The sequence below is a fragment of the Teleopsis dalmanni genome, chromosome 1, assembly GCF_002237135.1.
Source record: "Teleopsis dalmanni isolate 2A chromosome 1, ASM223713v2, whole genome shotgun sequence".
NCBI lineage: Eukaryota > Metazoa > Arthropoda > Insecta > Diptera > Diopsidae > Teleopsis > Teleopsis dalmanni.
The window spans coordinates 166126435-166141667 of record NC_051846.1 but is presented as its reverse complement, the minus strand read 5'-3'; the positions used below and the strand labels follow the sequence as shown (position 1 = coordinate 166141667).

The 15233-nt window shown below is 29.6% G+C and overlaps 3 protein-coding genes and 1 long non-coding RNA gene across 7 annotated transcripts; 2 read left to right on the top strand and 2 right to left on the bottom strand.

Moving 5' to 3' along the window:
• The first annotated feature begins 1438 nt into the window (after positions 1–1438).
• On the top strand, positions 1439–1770 carry LOC119669630 (probable H/ACA ribonucleoprotein complex subunit 1). Its single transcript, XM_038079613.1, has 2 exons — positions 1439–1539; positions 1629–1770. Exons 1-2 carry the CDS (start codon positions 1485–1487, stop codon positions 1745–1747), a joined length of 174 nt encoding a protein of 57 aa, XP_037935541.1. The 5' UTR covers positions 1439–1484; the 3' UTR covers positions 1748–1770.
• A 1631-nt stretch (positions 1771–3401) lies between these two features.
• Positions 3402–3858, bottom strand: LOC119669620 (protein FAM98B-like). Its single transcript, XM_038079602.1, has 2 exons — positions 3747–3858; positions 3402–3674 (listed from the first exon to the last, which is right to left on the bottom strand). Exons 1-2 carry the CDS (start codon positions 3799–3801, stop codon positions 3556–3558), a joined length of 174 nt encoding a protein of 57 aa, XP_037935530.1. The 5' UTR covers positions 3802–3858; the 3' UTR covers positions 3402–3555.
• A 2914-nt stretch (positions 3859–6772) lies between these two features.
• On the top strand, positions 6773–7142 carry LOC119669614. The gene is made up of 2 exons (XR_005251621.1): positions 6773–6879; positions 6951–7142. It is a non-coding gene; the product is annotated as an uncharacterized LOC119669614 (long non-coding RNA).
• Positions 7143–9188: 2046 nt separating this feature from the next.
• On the bottom strand, positions 9189–10496 carry LOC119669590. 4 transcript variants are annotated; one of them, XM_038079558.1, is made up of 4 exons: positions 10098–10496; positions 9896–9964; positions 9734–9826; positions 9189–9660 (listed from the first exon to the last, which is right to left on the bottom strand). In XM_038079558.1, the coding sequence occupies exons 1-4, from the start codon at positions 10414–10416 to the stop codon at positions 9224–9226; spliced, it is 918 nt and encodes a 305-aa protein (XP_037935486.1). In that variant the 5' UTR covers positions 10417–10496; the 3' UTR covers positions 9189–9223. The 4 variants fall into 4 exon arrangements, with proteins under 4 accessions (XP_037935486.1, XP_037935494.1, XP_037935503.1 ...); XM_038079566.1 differs by having other exon boundaries at positions 9896–9904; XM_038079575.1 differs by having other exon boundaries at positions 9896–9901.
• Between the last annotated feature and the right edge of the window lie 4737 nt (positions 10497–15233).

Genomic DNA, 15233 nt, shown 5'->3' with positions numbered 1-15233 from the left:
AAAATGCCTAGAGAAAATACCAAAATACACATTTTTTAGGAGGGGCAAGAAGCTCTTCAAATCTTTAGCAAATTCTTCATTCCAATTAAAGTTGGTCTGGAAATGCTTTCAACTTCTCAATGCTCTAGCATCGAGAAACTATGTTGCTCTTATGTGGGTACCGGGATATGAAGGGCATGAGAGCAATAAAACAGCAGACTCCCTATCAAGGAAGAATGCATGTACTCTTTTCATTGGTCCAGAACCCTTTTGCGGGGTAACAAATAGCTTCATAAATAACTTAAGATGTGAATGGGAGAAACGAAATTTACTTAACTCTACACTGAACTTCTTACAGGACACTGAAGACTCAATTAATAGGTGATTCATGTACTATCTATCATAAGGTGAAGGAAATGTCAGAACGCGTTCTATATAACTGCCCAACGGCAGCAAGATGTAGACTTGACTATCTTGGAAAAGGAATCTTAGTCTCAAATCGAATCAAATATGAAAAATTAAGCCCACAACAATTACTAGATTTATAAATAGTCTAGTATTGTTTTAGTTGTACTTTTAGGCGCATAATAGATGTTTTACATCGGAGTACATTCATAACCTATTATTTAACAATAATAATAATAAGTAAAAGTCACATTTTTTATTGATTTGATTTGGTACCAAAGTAAGTTCACGAAAGCGCTTAGTTATCTAGTCTAGAATCAAGAGTTTATTAGTAATTTGAGATGTTTCAGTACGCTTACTTTGAACTTCATAATAAATATATACATATATATAAATATATATGTATAAATATATATATATGTATATGTATGTTGTATGTAATTACAGATATGCATTAAAATCACAACACAATCACAAAATTATTAAAAGTTAAAATATATTTATTTAAAATTAAATTTACTATTTAACTATTTTTTAGTTATAGTTAACCGAATTATATAGTTAATATTCTGATAATTATGAAGAGGTTGTGATGAATTACAAGTAAATACTTTGCATGTATATTTCATCTTAAAGATATGTATTTGAAATGTATGTCATTTAAGCATTATTTATACTTAATAAAAATTATACTTAAAAAAAGTATCATGTTGAGGGGAATCCTTTAATATCTATCCAAAGCGTTTAATATTCTAAAGAAATTCGTTTTAATTTTTATTTATTTTTTTTAATAACGTAGTTCGTTATGGGCGACTATTTATAGAGTAATTGGAATTTTATAAAGTGGATTTCTTTTTTTTTGTTAATTTTATATTGATATTGCTTATTACATGCTATTTGAATAGGTAATCAAATTAAACTGATCTTGTTCTAATTTTATTCTAATCTGTTGGAAAAAACTTTGTGGCTGTCGATCAAGTTGAATAAAATTATCTCATGTACGCGTACAATTCAATGTGAATATAAAATATAATATAAATTCAAGTATATATATAAGCTCAAATTATGAATCTAGACATTGTTAAACGTAGCATTCTAAAATGAAGATTTACGCTTTCATAAGCTTTTTATTAGCCTTATTGGCATTGGCAGTTGGTAAGTTAAAGGCACAATGTTTGGAAGGGCCTAATAGTGAATTAAGGATGAAAATTACAAGAATTAAATGAATCAATTTTTTATTATAGCCACTCCAAATCCTCAACCGAATCCTGAACCTATGCCTGGCGGTGGTGGTGGCGGCGGCGGTGGCGGTGGCAAATTGTGGGGAGGTGGCGGTGGTGGTGGAGGTGGTGGTGGAAAATAAATGCTACCTAGCTTTAAATTGATGATCATGTAAAAAATAAATAAAAACTCTAATGAAAGAAATAAAAAAAAAAATAAGACTACTTTTTTCATTTTATTACAAGAGTATCGCATTATATTTTTATATATAGTACAAAATTATTTCCAAACAAACTAGCCAAAATAATACTAAAACATGACTTATTGAAGAATTGGAAATGATAATACTTACAAATTTCAACAGAAATAGTACAATACTAATTCATAAGAGATCGAAATAGACACTCCAAAAATTACTGTCAAAGATTTTACTTTGTCCAAAGAAATATTTGTGAAACGATTTTAATGACAAGAAATTAAATTTGAGGCACTTTTAAATACTCAAAAGTGACTTCATTAAAACTGAAAGCTGTGATATATTGATGTAAAGTAGATGTGGTATAAAGTGGTATAAAAGCCAAATAATTTTTGGAACATTATTTCAATTTTATCAGGATATTGTCATTGAATACCGCAGAAGAATGTAATGCGGCAGATTAAAAAGATTTAGCAATGACTGTACGAATTAGTGTACAATATATATTTAAAAGTCTGTTTACATAAAATCGAAGAAAATAAATCATATATGTAACATGAAAATGATTTAAGAAAATAATGTACATCCTAGCAGTATCGTAATAATAAATATAGCATCATAATCAATTGACTTACTATTTCGATTGTATAAAATAATTAATTTCAATTTTAAAAATAAAACATTATAATTTTTAATTTTATTAAACAAATGAAAGATTTTAAGATTTTAAAGTGCTTTATGTTAGCACTCTACTACCTACCTTACTAACGCAATAATTTATTAATTGAAAAGAAATTATAGTAAGAAAAATGAATATAATGAAAATGTTTTGAAAAGTTAAAAAGTCGTATATACATATGCGAAATGATTTGATGTCATATCATAGTCAATAAATTTTATGTAAGCGAAGTTGAAACCTATTATTAGGTTCATTTATTTTTTCGGTTTGTGCCATATTTACTAATAAATATTTTCAATAGAAAACACACAATATAGTTAAGGATTGGCATATTTAGCAAAATAGTATGCAGTGTACTAAAATGAATTCTGTACCCACCGACAACCAAGGTAATCAATACCAATTTTTAAAATTTTGATATTATCACTTTTAAAGTTCAAATGAACTTCTATTTTAATATATATATTTCATCGAGAGGTAAATAATAATTATTAAATAAATATTGAGGTTTCGAAGAGTAGTGAAACCTAGAAGTACTTTTTATTATTTAAATTTTTGGCAGATTATAAAGTTGTTTCGAGAATAGCGAAATACCCATCATCAGCGATCTTAGAATTATTTCTTATATTTATTTATTCGTAAATAATTATATTTTTGAGACTTGTATCCTTACAAATTTGAAGCTCAGAGTCAGTGTTAAATTGCAAAAACGTCTTATGATTCCAAAACATTGTCCATAGTATATTATATGCTATCAGTATATAATAACAAACAATTTTAGTTTAACTTCAATTGTATTGTTAAGCATAATTAGATTTAAAAACAGCCTACATCTAAAAAGATACCAAGCAGGTTTTAGAAGTAACATATATTTCTATAGGCTTTCCAAATTCCTTTTAAATTAATTAAAAATAAAAGATATTTATTCAGTTTTGAAACATTTTATTTTTTTTTATGTCGAAACTCTTGATTGATTAGCGATTTGTAACAGATTATAAATGATTTTTTGTTAAATTGAAACAAATTCTAAAAAAAAATCGCCTGTGATAATGTATGTAGTATGTGGTTAAAGAATCTATTTTCCGCCACCTCCACCACCACCACCGCCGCCTCCCCACAATTTTCCACCGCCGCCACCACCACCACCGCCACCTCCCCACTTAGGTTCAGGTTTTGGCTCAGGATTTGGTGTTGCTAGAATAAAATTATTTCATTATAATTAAATTTTTCCGATTATTCAAAAGTAATATAAAGTATATAACGTACCGACTGCAAGCGCCAAAATGGCCAACAAAAGACTTATGAAAGCGTAGATCTTCATCTTACGATGGTAAGTTTATTATAGTCTAAGGTATGAACTTTCAGCGTTATTTATACTCGCACAGATTTGAAGTCTTATCAGATAATTTTATAAATATAGTTCAAAACAAAGGTTTTCCCCCAAAAGATTAAAAAACATTAGAACAAAATAATCTAGTTGAATATGATTATTCAACAGATTATATGTAATCATTAAAAATATTTATATAAATACTAACATGAAAAATTAATGGCAGGTGGATTTGGAAGTAAATTTATATAGATAAATAAATTGATTTAAACTCTAAAATATGCACATATCCCCTTCTTTCTTATTTTAAAATAAGATAAGTCGTCATATAGTAAATATATTGGAAAGTGTATACAGAATAGCAATTTAAAGCTTATTTGGTAATGTATTTCATTTACATTGAAAGGATTTTTGTGCAAATTCATATAAATTGTATAATATAAATTATAATTAAAATAAATTATAAATTCATAGAATTTATTTATTAATTTTTTAAGTTTTAGAAATAAATTTTTAAAAATAATTATAAATAAAATGTTTATTATTATTTTTATGTTTATTGAAAAAAAATTTTTTATTATAGCAAATTATTATTGTGAAATGATATTGAAGTAAATCATTACTAAACCGAACAGATATTTAACCGCCCTTACAATAGATCGCAACAAGCGTATTATAATGATTTTCACGAACTGGTCTTCGATGAATACCAATACATTTGGCTTATTATTGGGATATTTTTTTTGAAAACTCAAAATACTGTCGAATACTGTCGGTATTCGTATACCTATTTCACAAAATCTCGAATCAAAAACTTAATAACAACCATGTGGAGTTAACTTTAAAAATATAGATATTTTTATTATCTTTATATAGAACATGCATCTTCCTTATTTGTTTTTAATGAATTGTTAAGAATTTTAAAATGATTAATATTTTCATAAAAAGCATCGCTAAAAAGTAGAGATAAAATGAAGTTTTTAAATTATATTACTTAAGGTCTATTACTAGACCTTGGCTAATACTAATTTCCCTTAAACGAAAAATTAAAGCATTGTATACTGATATCAAACTTATATTTATGTAAATATAACCTTTTTATATATACGATACTTTCATATGATCATAAATTAAAACTTCTAGATTTATATGTATATTTTATTTATATGTATATATGTGAGTAATAAATTAAAAAAAAAAAAATTAAAATTATTCTAAATCTCTAAGTCTGTATAGGTAAAGCTTGGGGCCTCAACCCAAAGATGATACTTTGAATATATCAGGCAGTAGTACGTTCTATCATGGCATATAGATGCCTGGTTTGGTGGCAAAAGATCACACAGACTGGATCTAATAATGTTTGCACGAAGCGTCAGAGACTTACGTGTCTCTTAAGAACTGACTGAATGAGAACTAGTTCTAATCCTGTAGCACTTGAAATTGTATTTGAGCTGACACCTCTGCACATCTACGGTTGCGCTTAGTGCGCTGCGATTAAAGCTCCATATCAACAAGATTTATCTGCTATGGTCATGAAACAATAATAAAAATACACAGTGTGTACATAAAATACCTCAGTGCGGTGGGGACTATATAACAAATGTCTAACGGTTTGGCAGAAAATTTGAGGTACACCTACCATCACATTCAAAAAGTTTGATTTGGTACATAGATGGATCAAAAATGGATGGAGGCATTGGTGCTGGTGTATATGAACCCAACATCAGAATTTCGGAGGCAATGGGCAAATGGCTCAATGTGTAATTAACTTTTGCCTGAGATCCAACACAATCAACAAATTATCTGGATCGTGAATTGTTATTTACTCTCACAGCCAGGCTGCTCTTAAAGCTCTGTCTTCTTGGACTTTCAAGTCGAAACAGGTGCTTGAGTATTACGAGCTTCTACAGTTACTTGCAGTTTTTTTTTTGGGTTCCGGGTCACAGTGTTTTTAACAAGCTGATGAGTTGGCCAGAACTGCATCAAAAACTGCTTTTACAGACCCTCAACCTTTGTGTGGATTAAATTGGGACAGTACAAAACGAATAACCAAGAAGTGGGAGATTAGTTTGCGGCTGGTATACTGGGAAGATTTCCCAGGATTTAGACAAATCAAACCACTGATCAAACTGTACTCCTACAATAACATTCCTAAATTTTCAAAAGGTAATTTAAAAGTGCTAATGGGTTTCATTATGGGTTATTATGGTTTAAAATATCATCTACATAAACTTTGCTTATTTGCTAATTTGGAATGCAGATCGAAGATAAGGAAACAACTATTCATATTCCTTGTGACTGTCCAGCTTTAACAACGCACAGAAGAAACTTATTTTATATAGACTTTCTGTCACCAGAAGAGATTGGGAGCGCTTCTTCAGATTTAGTTCTGGACTTTGTTCACAAAGCATTAAATGGCGTTGTGTAATTAAAAGTGAATTTGGTACAATAGGACTCTTTTGATCGCAGTAACGACTGTTGGGCGATTTCGCGGCAATAATTTTAATTATAATAAAAAATAATAATAAGTTTCTGTTACTCCAACGACCGCAAATGTTACAGCAATAGATCCATTGAAACTTCAAATTGGTTAGCAATGCTTTTCCATTTATTAAATCAAATGTATTAATACGGTCGTTGTATGCATGTTAAATATTGTTACAGTTTATAGGGAAAGCCCTTTCGAGATTCCAAGAAATTATATTTCATTAGATGGAAAATTAATAAAACTTAACAAATGTATCGAATATCAGTTTTTTTTTTGTTTTTTATGTTTTTCTAAAAGTATTGTGTTTGATTTTGTTGTTATAGTCTAGGTAATTTTGTTTACAGTAATGTTCTTATTATCAAGCACGTAGTTATATTGATAAATGATTCTGTTTTAATTTCTGTGAAACCCCTGGTCAAAATACGCTGACATTTATACAATTGAATGATATATAAAAATATTCAAATTTCATCAAGTATAAATATTGGCTTAAGTTGATAATTCAGGTATTACTAAAATCGAAGTTGAGAGATGAAGATCTATGCATTCATTCTTACTAGCACTGTTGGCTTTGGCAGTTGGTATGTTGCAAATTACATCCAATTTAATGAAGAATCTAAAGGACTAGTATAAAAATTTTATTTACTTTTAGCTACTCCAAATCCTCAGCCAAATCCTGAACCAATGCCTGGCGGAGGTGGTGGTGGCGGCGGTGGTGGCAGATTATGGGGAGGTGGTGGTGGTGGCGGTGGAGGTGGTGGAAAGTAAATTCTCCTATTAAATGCTATTATTGTTAAATACCTTGCTACAAATTATAATAATAATAAAGCAAATTGAATAATAATTATTTTGTGTTATAAATTAAGAAATGTTTTATTAATAATTTATATTACAAGTACATTATTTTATATATGTGTGTATATATTCCTGTATAAGCACTATTGGACAAGAATACTTTTTGGTTTGTTTTATATAACATGCTTGTACTTATTCCAGTAGCTAGTAAATATTTCGTTGTACCCATGATTGCAGTAAGTAAGACACATTTGAATATTAACTTAGATATACATTAAACCCGTTTCATCTCTATTTCGAACCCTTATTAAGACACAAATGCTTTTATATTATACTAAAATATGTAGTAGATAAGGTACTAGCTTCCACTTGAGCAGAGCACTGCGACCATGATTAATCTTTTGTGCTACAACAGACCCTAACCGAACAGAAGACATTCCGCTTTCCAAATGAAGGCTAAAATGTTGGTCATTGAGGATCTCCTAATGTCGGAAAATGAGAGTAGTTCCCGACCCAGTGACCTCCTCCTGGCCCAGATCAAGATTGGGCAGTCACATAGAATGTGGCTGAATGTCTTCTCTGCTTCTAAGCAGAGTCTACACTCTATCTCTTCCGAACGACTCATTTTGTTGAGGGGTGAACCAGCAATCTCAACTCTGTTTTGCTGAAGAAAGATATATTATTATAACTATAGGGGTAAACCAGCTCTTTAGCCTGACGGTTACGTCGACTGTTGCGCCAGTAGCGACGACAGATTAGAGACCTAGTTGTAGACCAACTTAATCCACAATAAGGTTCTGGTCCACAGATTTGAGTGGCAGATCTTGCCCGTGCAAGACTGTCGGCAGACTCATTATCATTGATTCCTGTGTAACCAGGCATCCAGTATAGCGTCACTTTATTTTTGCTTGTCAGCTGCTCCAGCGTGTCATAGCTTTACAAACAACAAAAAATTTGTCATGCGCACTCTATGTTTTATATCTGTTTAAGGCCCCAAAATTCAATGAAAATTGTGCAAAATATGACCTTTAATAAAGCTTATTTATATCAACAAATTCAATAAATGAAAATATTAGGGCATTTGTTATTTTATAAATATTTAATTTATATATATTTCAAATTTTAACCAAATCAGTTGAAAAATAACGAAGTTATAACACATTATGTTCACATTATATACATTATAACATATTATGTACATTATGTTGAGCATTATGTACATTAGATTTAAAACAAAGATCATCTCAAAAACAATATTTTAGAAGAGTTTTATATCAATACCACTGGTTGCGAAAATATTGAATTTTGAGCGGTTAATTTCTGTATTGTCACACTGTGCGACATATTAACCAATATTCACTGAGTTTGAACAGAAAGTGTTTTCCAGACCGGCACATTGTATTCGAGGAAATATCATAAAATTTTCAAATCAGTTCAAACTGTCCGTGTGCACAATACGAAAATGCGAGTGTTTGAGATGTTAACCCAGAATTTGCTGCAACATTTTATCAGACAGGTTTGTGCAGTGATGGAAATGGATGGAAATTAGTGTTGCATATTTATTTAAATGATTTAAATGAGATAAAGGAAAACCTTCACTGCCTTGAAAGTTCATTTTAATAAGAAAATTATTAACGAAATCAAACAATCGACGAAAAGTAACATCTTGTTTATGCTGTTGAATGCTACTTAAACAAATTTAAGTACAATAAGACTCTATCTAAGCTGTAGACAGAAATGGTCAAGACGGACAACAATCGGTGATTGCTGATCAAAAGTACCAATGGCGTAATGGTTCTATTATGTTATTCCATCTATATTTAAAAATGTGTACGATATAATTCTAATGCGTATTTGAAGCTCAAAGTTGCAATGATTTTAAATCAGGGAGAGAGGCTCATTCTCAGATGATCAATAGAATGATGATTGAATCATACGAATCGCACTTTTCCTATAATTTATTATCCACATGGTGCGCATATATGTAGTTTATTATGCAATAATAAAAACCAAAACATTTAGGTGTCTTAAAAACATATAATGCTTTTGAAAAAAATACAAATGAATTTTCACAAATTTTCCAAAAGTTCACAAAATAAATACAAAAATTATTCATTTATTTAATACAATTTAGTTTATATATGGCCGAAACATTTTGGAGTTATTTAATGTAGCGGCAGATTTGTCCACAGCATCTGGCCCATCATTGAAAACAGATTCCATCATATACTCATCAATTATGCTATGTAGAATTTTTTTGATGTTATCTATCAGAACAGTGTTTGCTCTGAAAGCCGGTTCATTCTGAGACAGTACAAAAGTTTTAAGTACTTTCATTATGTTGTTCTCAAGAAGTTCTTCATTCATTTCACATTTTCCTTTGTCATACGATTTACTCATTAACTCATTTTTTTTAATCATCCCCAACTCTCTTGCAATTGCGTGAACTTTGAGTCTTAAATCCTCGACCAGGATTTTCGTTGTAGAATGCTTCTCACATAATCCATTAAGTGACCCATGTTTGAAAGGATCAGCATCAAGACCAACACTATTAATTTGCTTTTTTTCTGAAACAAATAATGTCATGAAATCTTTTTTTTTTTATAATGTCGGAATCTAATAGATTTCAAGTCAACTTACCTTTTAACGTCAATTTCTTCCTTTTAGGTGCAATTCCTGAATCATGCAATGGTTTACGTCTCTTTCGTTTGCCTGTAGTCGCATTCTCGTTATCTGTGATTAAATTTATCTCGTTATAAGGTTTATAAAATTATTGGATTGGTTTTGTAATAAAAAACGTACCTTTGTCTACTGAACAATTATTTTTTTTATTATTTACAACCGAATTTGCTTCGATGGAAATTTTTAAACCAGCCCAGACATTATTGAAATCAATTTATTATTATAACGACATTGATATAAAAACAATGAAGTAAAATATAAATAAAAATAAATCGAAAACTTAGTGTTTTTCTAAACCCCTGATCCATTACTAATTTCTTACCTGTAAGATGGTGTACATGATTAATCGGAGGTTCGTTAGTGACAGACTCTTGTGACGGACATTGACAAAAATCGTTTTCAGATTTCTTCAGAACATCTTTACGACGATTTTTCTTTGTTCCAGAAGTGTAATAAAACCCATTGTTTGAATTAAAGTAACGGAGGCGTGCTCCAGTTTCTAAGCTCTCCGTTACTTCCTGAAGAAGCAGCTGGTACTTTTTCTTCGACTTCTTTGCTATTTGTCCAGCTACTTCTTCGGCAGTTGATGGAACTTTCAACTGACGAAGGGCTTTTAGTAGGGCATTTCCCGGTATGACCATATTAAATTTGTTAATAATTAAAGAATTTTCACAGACAGATTTTCGGAAACTTTTCCGAATATATTTTGTTTTAAATGAAAATGAAAAAATGACTAATGCATCAAATTTAACCAAAGATCAATGCTAACTACTACAAATTTAAGTTCATTCAATGAAAAAAGTTTTAATAAAAAATTTACTAAAATTGAATAAATATGATGAATTTATTTGACTAATTCTGATTGAAAAATTTAGAATTTGTATGTCACCGACTATTGAAATAATCCGAAGCGTTGGTCCACAAGTGTTGTTTATTAAAGACTCAAAAATATATCAAATTTCTTAAAGTTGAATTTTTATAGGATAATAACTTCAATGCACATCCTTTGTAATTAATTATTTATTAATTTCAGCTGTAAAATATAGTATAAATTTCATGTTAGTTGACATTTTACTAGTTTATCTTTTCTATTAAAGTATATTAAGCGTAGATAATAAAGTTCTCTGAAGTTTTTGAAAGGAAGGTATTGAATGAAATATATTTAATACATTCTTGAAACTTATTTGACAACTTAATGAAACTAATTATTTTTAATTTATTTTTTAACATAAGATCAAAATCAAAACATTTGTTTCTTCCTTCCATGATTCCCAGTTAAAGGATGGAATGTTTCTATATGACATATAATTGTTTATTTAGAACTTTTTTGCTTTGAGTATTATTCTTGTGATCAACTACATAGTTATGAAATATTTCAATATCCCACAATAATGGCTTTTTGATAGAGCTTGACATAAAGCTTACATTATATAAACCTAAATTTCACTTTAGAGTGACTTAAGAAATTTGTAAGTATTTTCTGAGCTGCAGTGTGTGCGGCGTCACATTGTTTGATAGATGTGTATCGATTATACAAACAAGTAGTTAAAGGACACATTACTGAAAAATTCGGAAATAAATTGGGTGTTTCTAGAGAAATCTAGTGTGCAGCGTCTTCCAGTCATTTAACGTTCTTGACGTTTAAGCAAATATATGTAAGTATGTAAATGATTGCTACATTCATTGGACGTCTATAGATTTTTGTACTAAAATAGTCAACTAGATTTTACACAAACTTGGGTTTTTATATATGTTTAAAATATTGCAAAATTGATCTAAGAATTAAACATCCATTAATAATTTAGTGATTTCTTTTTATACCATAACTTTAAAATTAGAATCCATAAGGTTAACACGACCTTCAGTATACAATTTAATATTTGTTTCTCACATAACTTTTAGATCGAAGTAGGAGATAAGATATTATCTCCTGAGGCAATGACAGCGAGCAGAGGACGAGCTGGTATTTACTTCATGTAATGAATATTTTTAAACAAAACTTTGTAGACTTATATATAGAATTGTTTATTACAGGTTCGTTTAAAAAATGCCGCTTAGGTGTAGAACTTAATGTAAATCTTCACTAGATTTAATAGCGAATATAAGATTATAATAAAGTATAAGCAACATCTCTTAGCTGTGAGTTAGTAGCATAATAGATTATATATAGGTTTCAGTAAATTATAACTTAGTACTCTGTTAATACAAATATAATAAATTCAAATCAATCTACCTCAAGAAATCTGTAAGAAGTAGTTCGATTTATGAATATGTAAATGGCAGATCTGTATCTCAATACTTGTATAATTTCATTGTTAAATAAAATAATTAGATCCAAAACAGCAAATATTTAAAATGATTGTAAGTAGTGTGTAGAAAATATTTTTAAAGGATTTTTAAATTTGTTTCAAATTAATTAAAAAAAAATAATATTTATTCAGGTTTCAAACATTTTATTTTTTTGTATCGATCTTTTGATTGATCAACGATTTTTAACAGATTATAATAGTTTTTCTTGATGTGAACAAAATTCTAAAAAAAATCATAGTTTACGTATTTAGGTCGCCTGTTATAGTGTATGTAGAATGTAATCAAAGGCTCTATTTTCCATGACCTCCACCACCACCGCCGCCTCCCCACAATTTTTCATCACCTCCAACACCACCACCACCAATTCCCCACTTAGCTTCAAGTTGTGGTTCAGGAGTTGGTGTTGCTAAAATAAAATTATTTCATTACAATTAAATTTTTCCGATTATTCAAAAGTAATATAAAGTATATAACGTACCGACTGCAAGCGCCAAAATGGCCAACAAAAGGCTTATGAAAGCGTAGATCTTCATCTTACAATGGTAAATTTATTACTGTCTAGGGTATGAATTTCCAACCTTATTTATACTTGCAAAGATTTTCCCCCAAAGATAAAAAAATATTAGAACTGAATAAGGTAGTTGAATAAGATTATTCAACAAATTATATATAAATATTAAAAATATTTATATAAATATTAATATGAAAAATTAATTCCAATTGGATTTGGAAGTGAATTTATATAAATAAATAAATTGATGCTGCGTATCTAGATATCTAAAGTATTTCTTTACATTTAAGGGATTTTTGAGCAAACGAATATAAATTGACTTATAATTAATTTATAAATTTTTTGTTTTAAAAATTAATTATTAAAAATAATTATAAATAAAATGTTTTAATATATTGTTATTACGATCAATTTTCATTAAGTTTTGAATTATTACTGGGCTTAGGTCGTTTATTTAACACATAGGCATTATAAAAATATTGTTTTAAATAAAAAAATACACTTAGTAGTTTGTGTTAAATATTTAATTATATGTTAATATAATGTTAATATGTTTTTTTTAAAAAATTATTTATATTACAGATATTTCGGTCTACTTCGATGACCATCTTCAGTGTACAATAACAAACAAAAGAAATTTTTTAAATACAAGTAAATGAACATATACCTTGTGATCAAAAAAGAACTTATTCGTTCTTTTTTTAAATTCCCGGATAAGCCAATCGGCAATTTTTTTTATTTTCACACTGGTAACACTATTATTCACATTCTGTCAAAGTTTAAAGCATATCGTACGATTAGTTTTTGGTTGCCGTCTATACAAAGAAATTGAAAAATTTTCATGAGGCGATTTTTAGCTGAATTTCATTCAAAAAAAGCGTCGTTGTGATGTGGCCAAACAGATGATTTCCAACGCAGAAACACAGATAGTGACCCCACATTCATCGAACGCATCATAACTGGTGATGAGACATGGGTCTATGAATTTGACATGCCCACCAAACAACAATCGACCGAATGGTGTTTCGAAGGTGAGCCAAAACCGAAAACAGAACGCCAAAGTCGGTCCAAAATCAAGGTTATGCTGACTGTTTTCTTCGAACGGTCAACAAGAAGTATTATTTGGTCGTTATGCGTCGTTTACGTGAGGTCATTCGCAAAAAGAGGTCAGATTTATTGAAGGAAAACTCATGGATTTTACACAACGATAAAGCACCGGTTCACACAGCGTTGGTGGTATCTCAGTTTTTGGAAAAAACTCCACCAATATCATCAACCAAGCACCGTACTCTCTAGATATGGCCCCGTGTGACTGTTTCCTCTACCCTCGACTCAAATTGCCATTGCGAGGACCATAGACGCGTTTTGAGACCATAGAGGCCATAAAAGAGAATTCGCTGCGTGAACTAAAGGCCATACCTTCGGCGGCCTATAAAATTTGTATGGAAAATTGGATCAATCGTTGGCATGCATGTATTGCCGCAGGAGGAGAGTACTTTGAAGGCAATAATAAAGAAAATTATTAAAAATTAAAATGGTAAGCATATATAAAAAACAAAAAACCAAAAATGACAAACATTGTTGTCTCTTTCAATGTTTGACCTTTTAACATTTAAATTTATTAAGTTAAAATCAAACATAAATTCAGATAAAAGAACTAAAATTAAATTTAAAACAAAACTAATTGAGCAAACAAAGGAAAAAAAATTTGATTTTAAATTTATTAGTTATATATTAAATTTTTCTCCAATGATTGATCAGAGACCTGTAGATTTGTGCAAGACCCTTCCTGTTTTTTTTGTAATTAAATCTTTGACTGTCTGGAACATCTATTATGTGTAACATTTCCAGCATTAGTCTACGTCTATAATTTGTCTCTTTGTTGATGATCTGTACTTCTTTAAAATTTGGAGTATAGTTCATCATAAAGCAGTTGGTCGCTAATGCTGTCTTTTGATCCTGATTTTGATACTTGCTTGCATATATTTGACCCGTCACATCCACAGTAAATTTTGTTTACAACATGGTGCTTAGTTAATTTGTCCTTTGGAGATTTTACTTTGTTAAAAAATGGTTTTTAAGTGTTTTTGGCTTTGAGAGCTAATGTTGGGGATCGGATTTGATTTTTCACACTATATTCCCTTGTATTAAAAGTTGTTTAGATATGGTCCGTTTGGGATAACCATTTTGAAGCAAGATGGCAATTAGAAATTTCTTATTTTCCTTATGAAAAATTGAATCGTTGATGTTGAATACACGTCTAATCAAATTCAGAGCTGTGTTCCGAATTATATGATGAAGTGGTTGAGAGTTGTTGAAGTTACTATATTATATAATGTGTAAAATGTACTCTCTATGTTGTTAATTTTTATGACAGCAAATATATCGTCTATGGATTTGGTTAATAATCTAGGTTTGATCTCGTTCATCATTTTGGCAAATATATTCGCCCTAACAATATCAGCTACAACAGATCCCATTGCATTCATATCGTTTGACTGCAAATTTTATTTTCAAATATGATGGAACTATTTTCTCTAAGGAGGAAACTTAAAATCTTCATAAATGTTAAGAGACGACATATTAGGAAATAAAAGACATGATTAAGTCTTTTTACGTTTTTTAAAACGTAAAAAA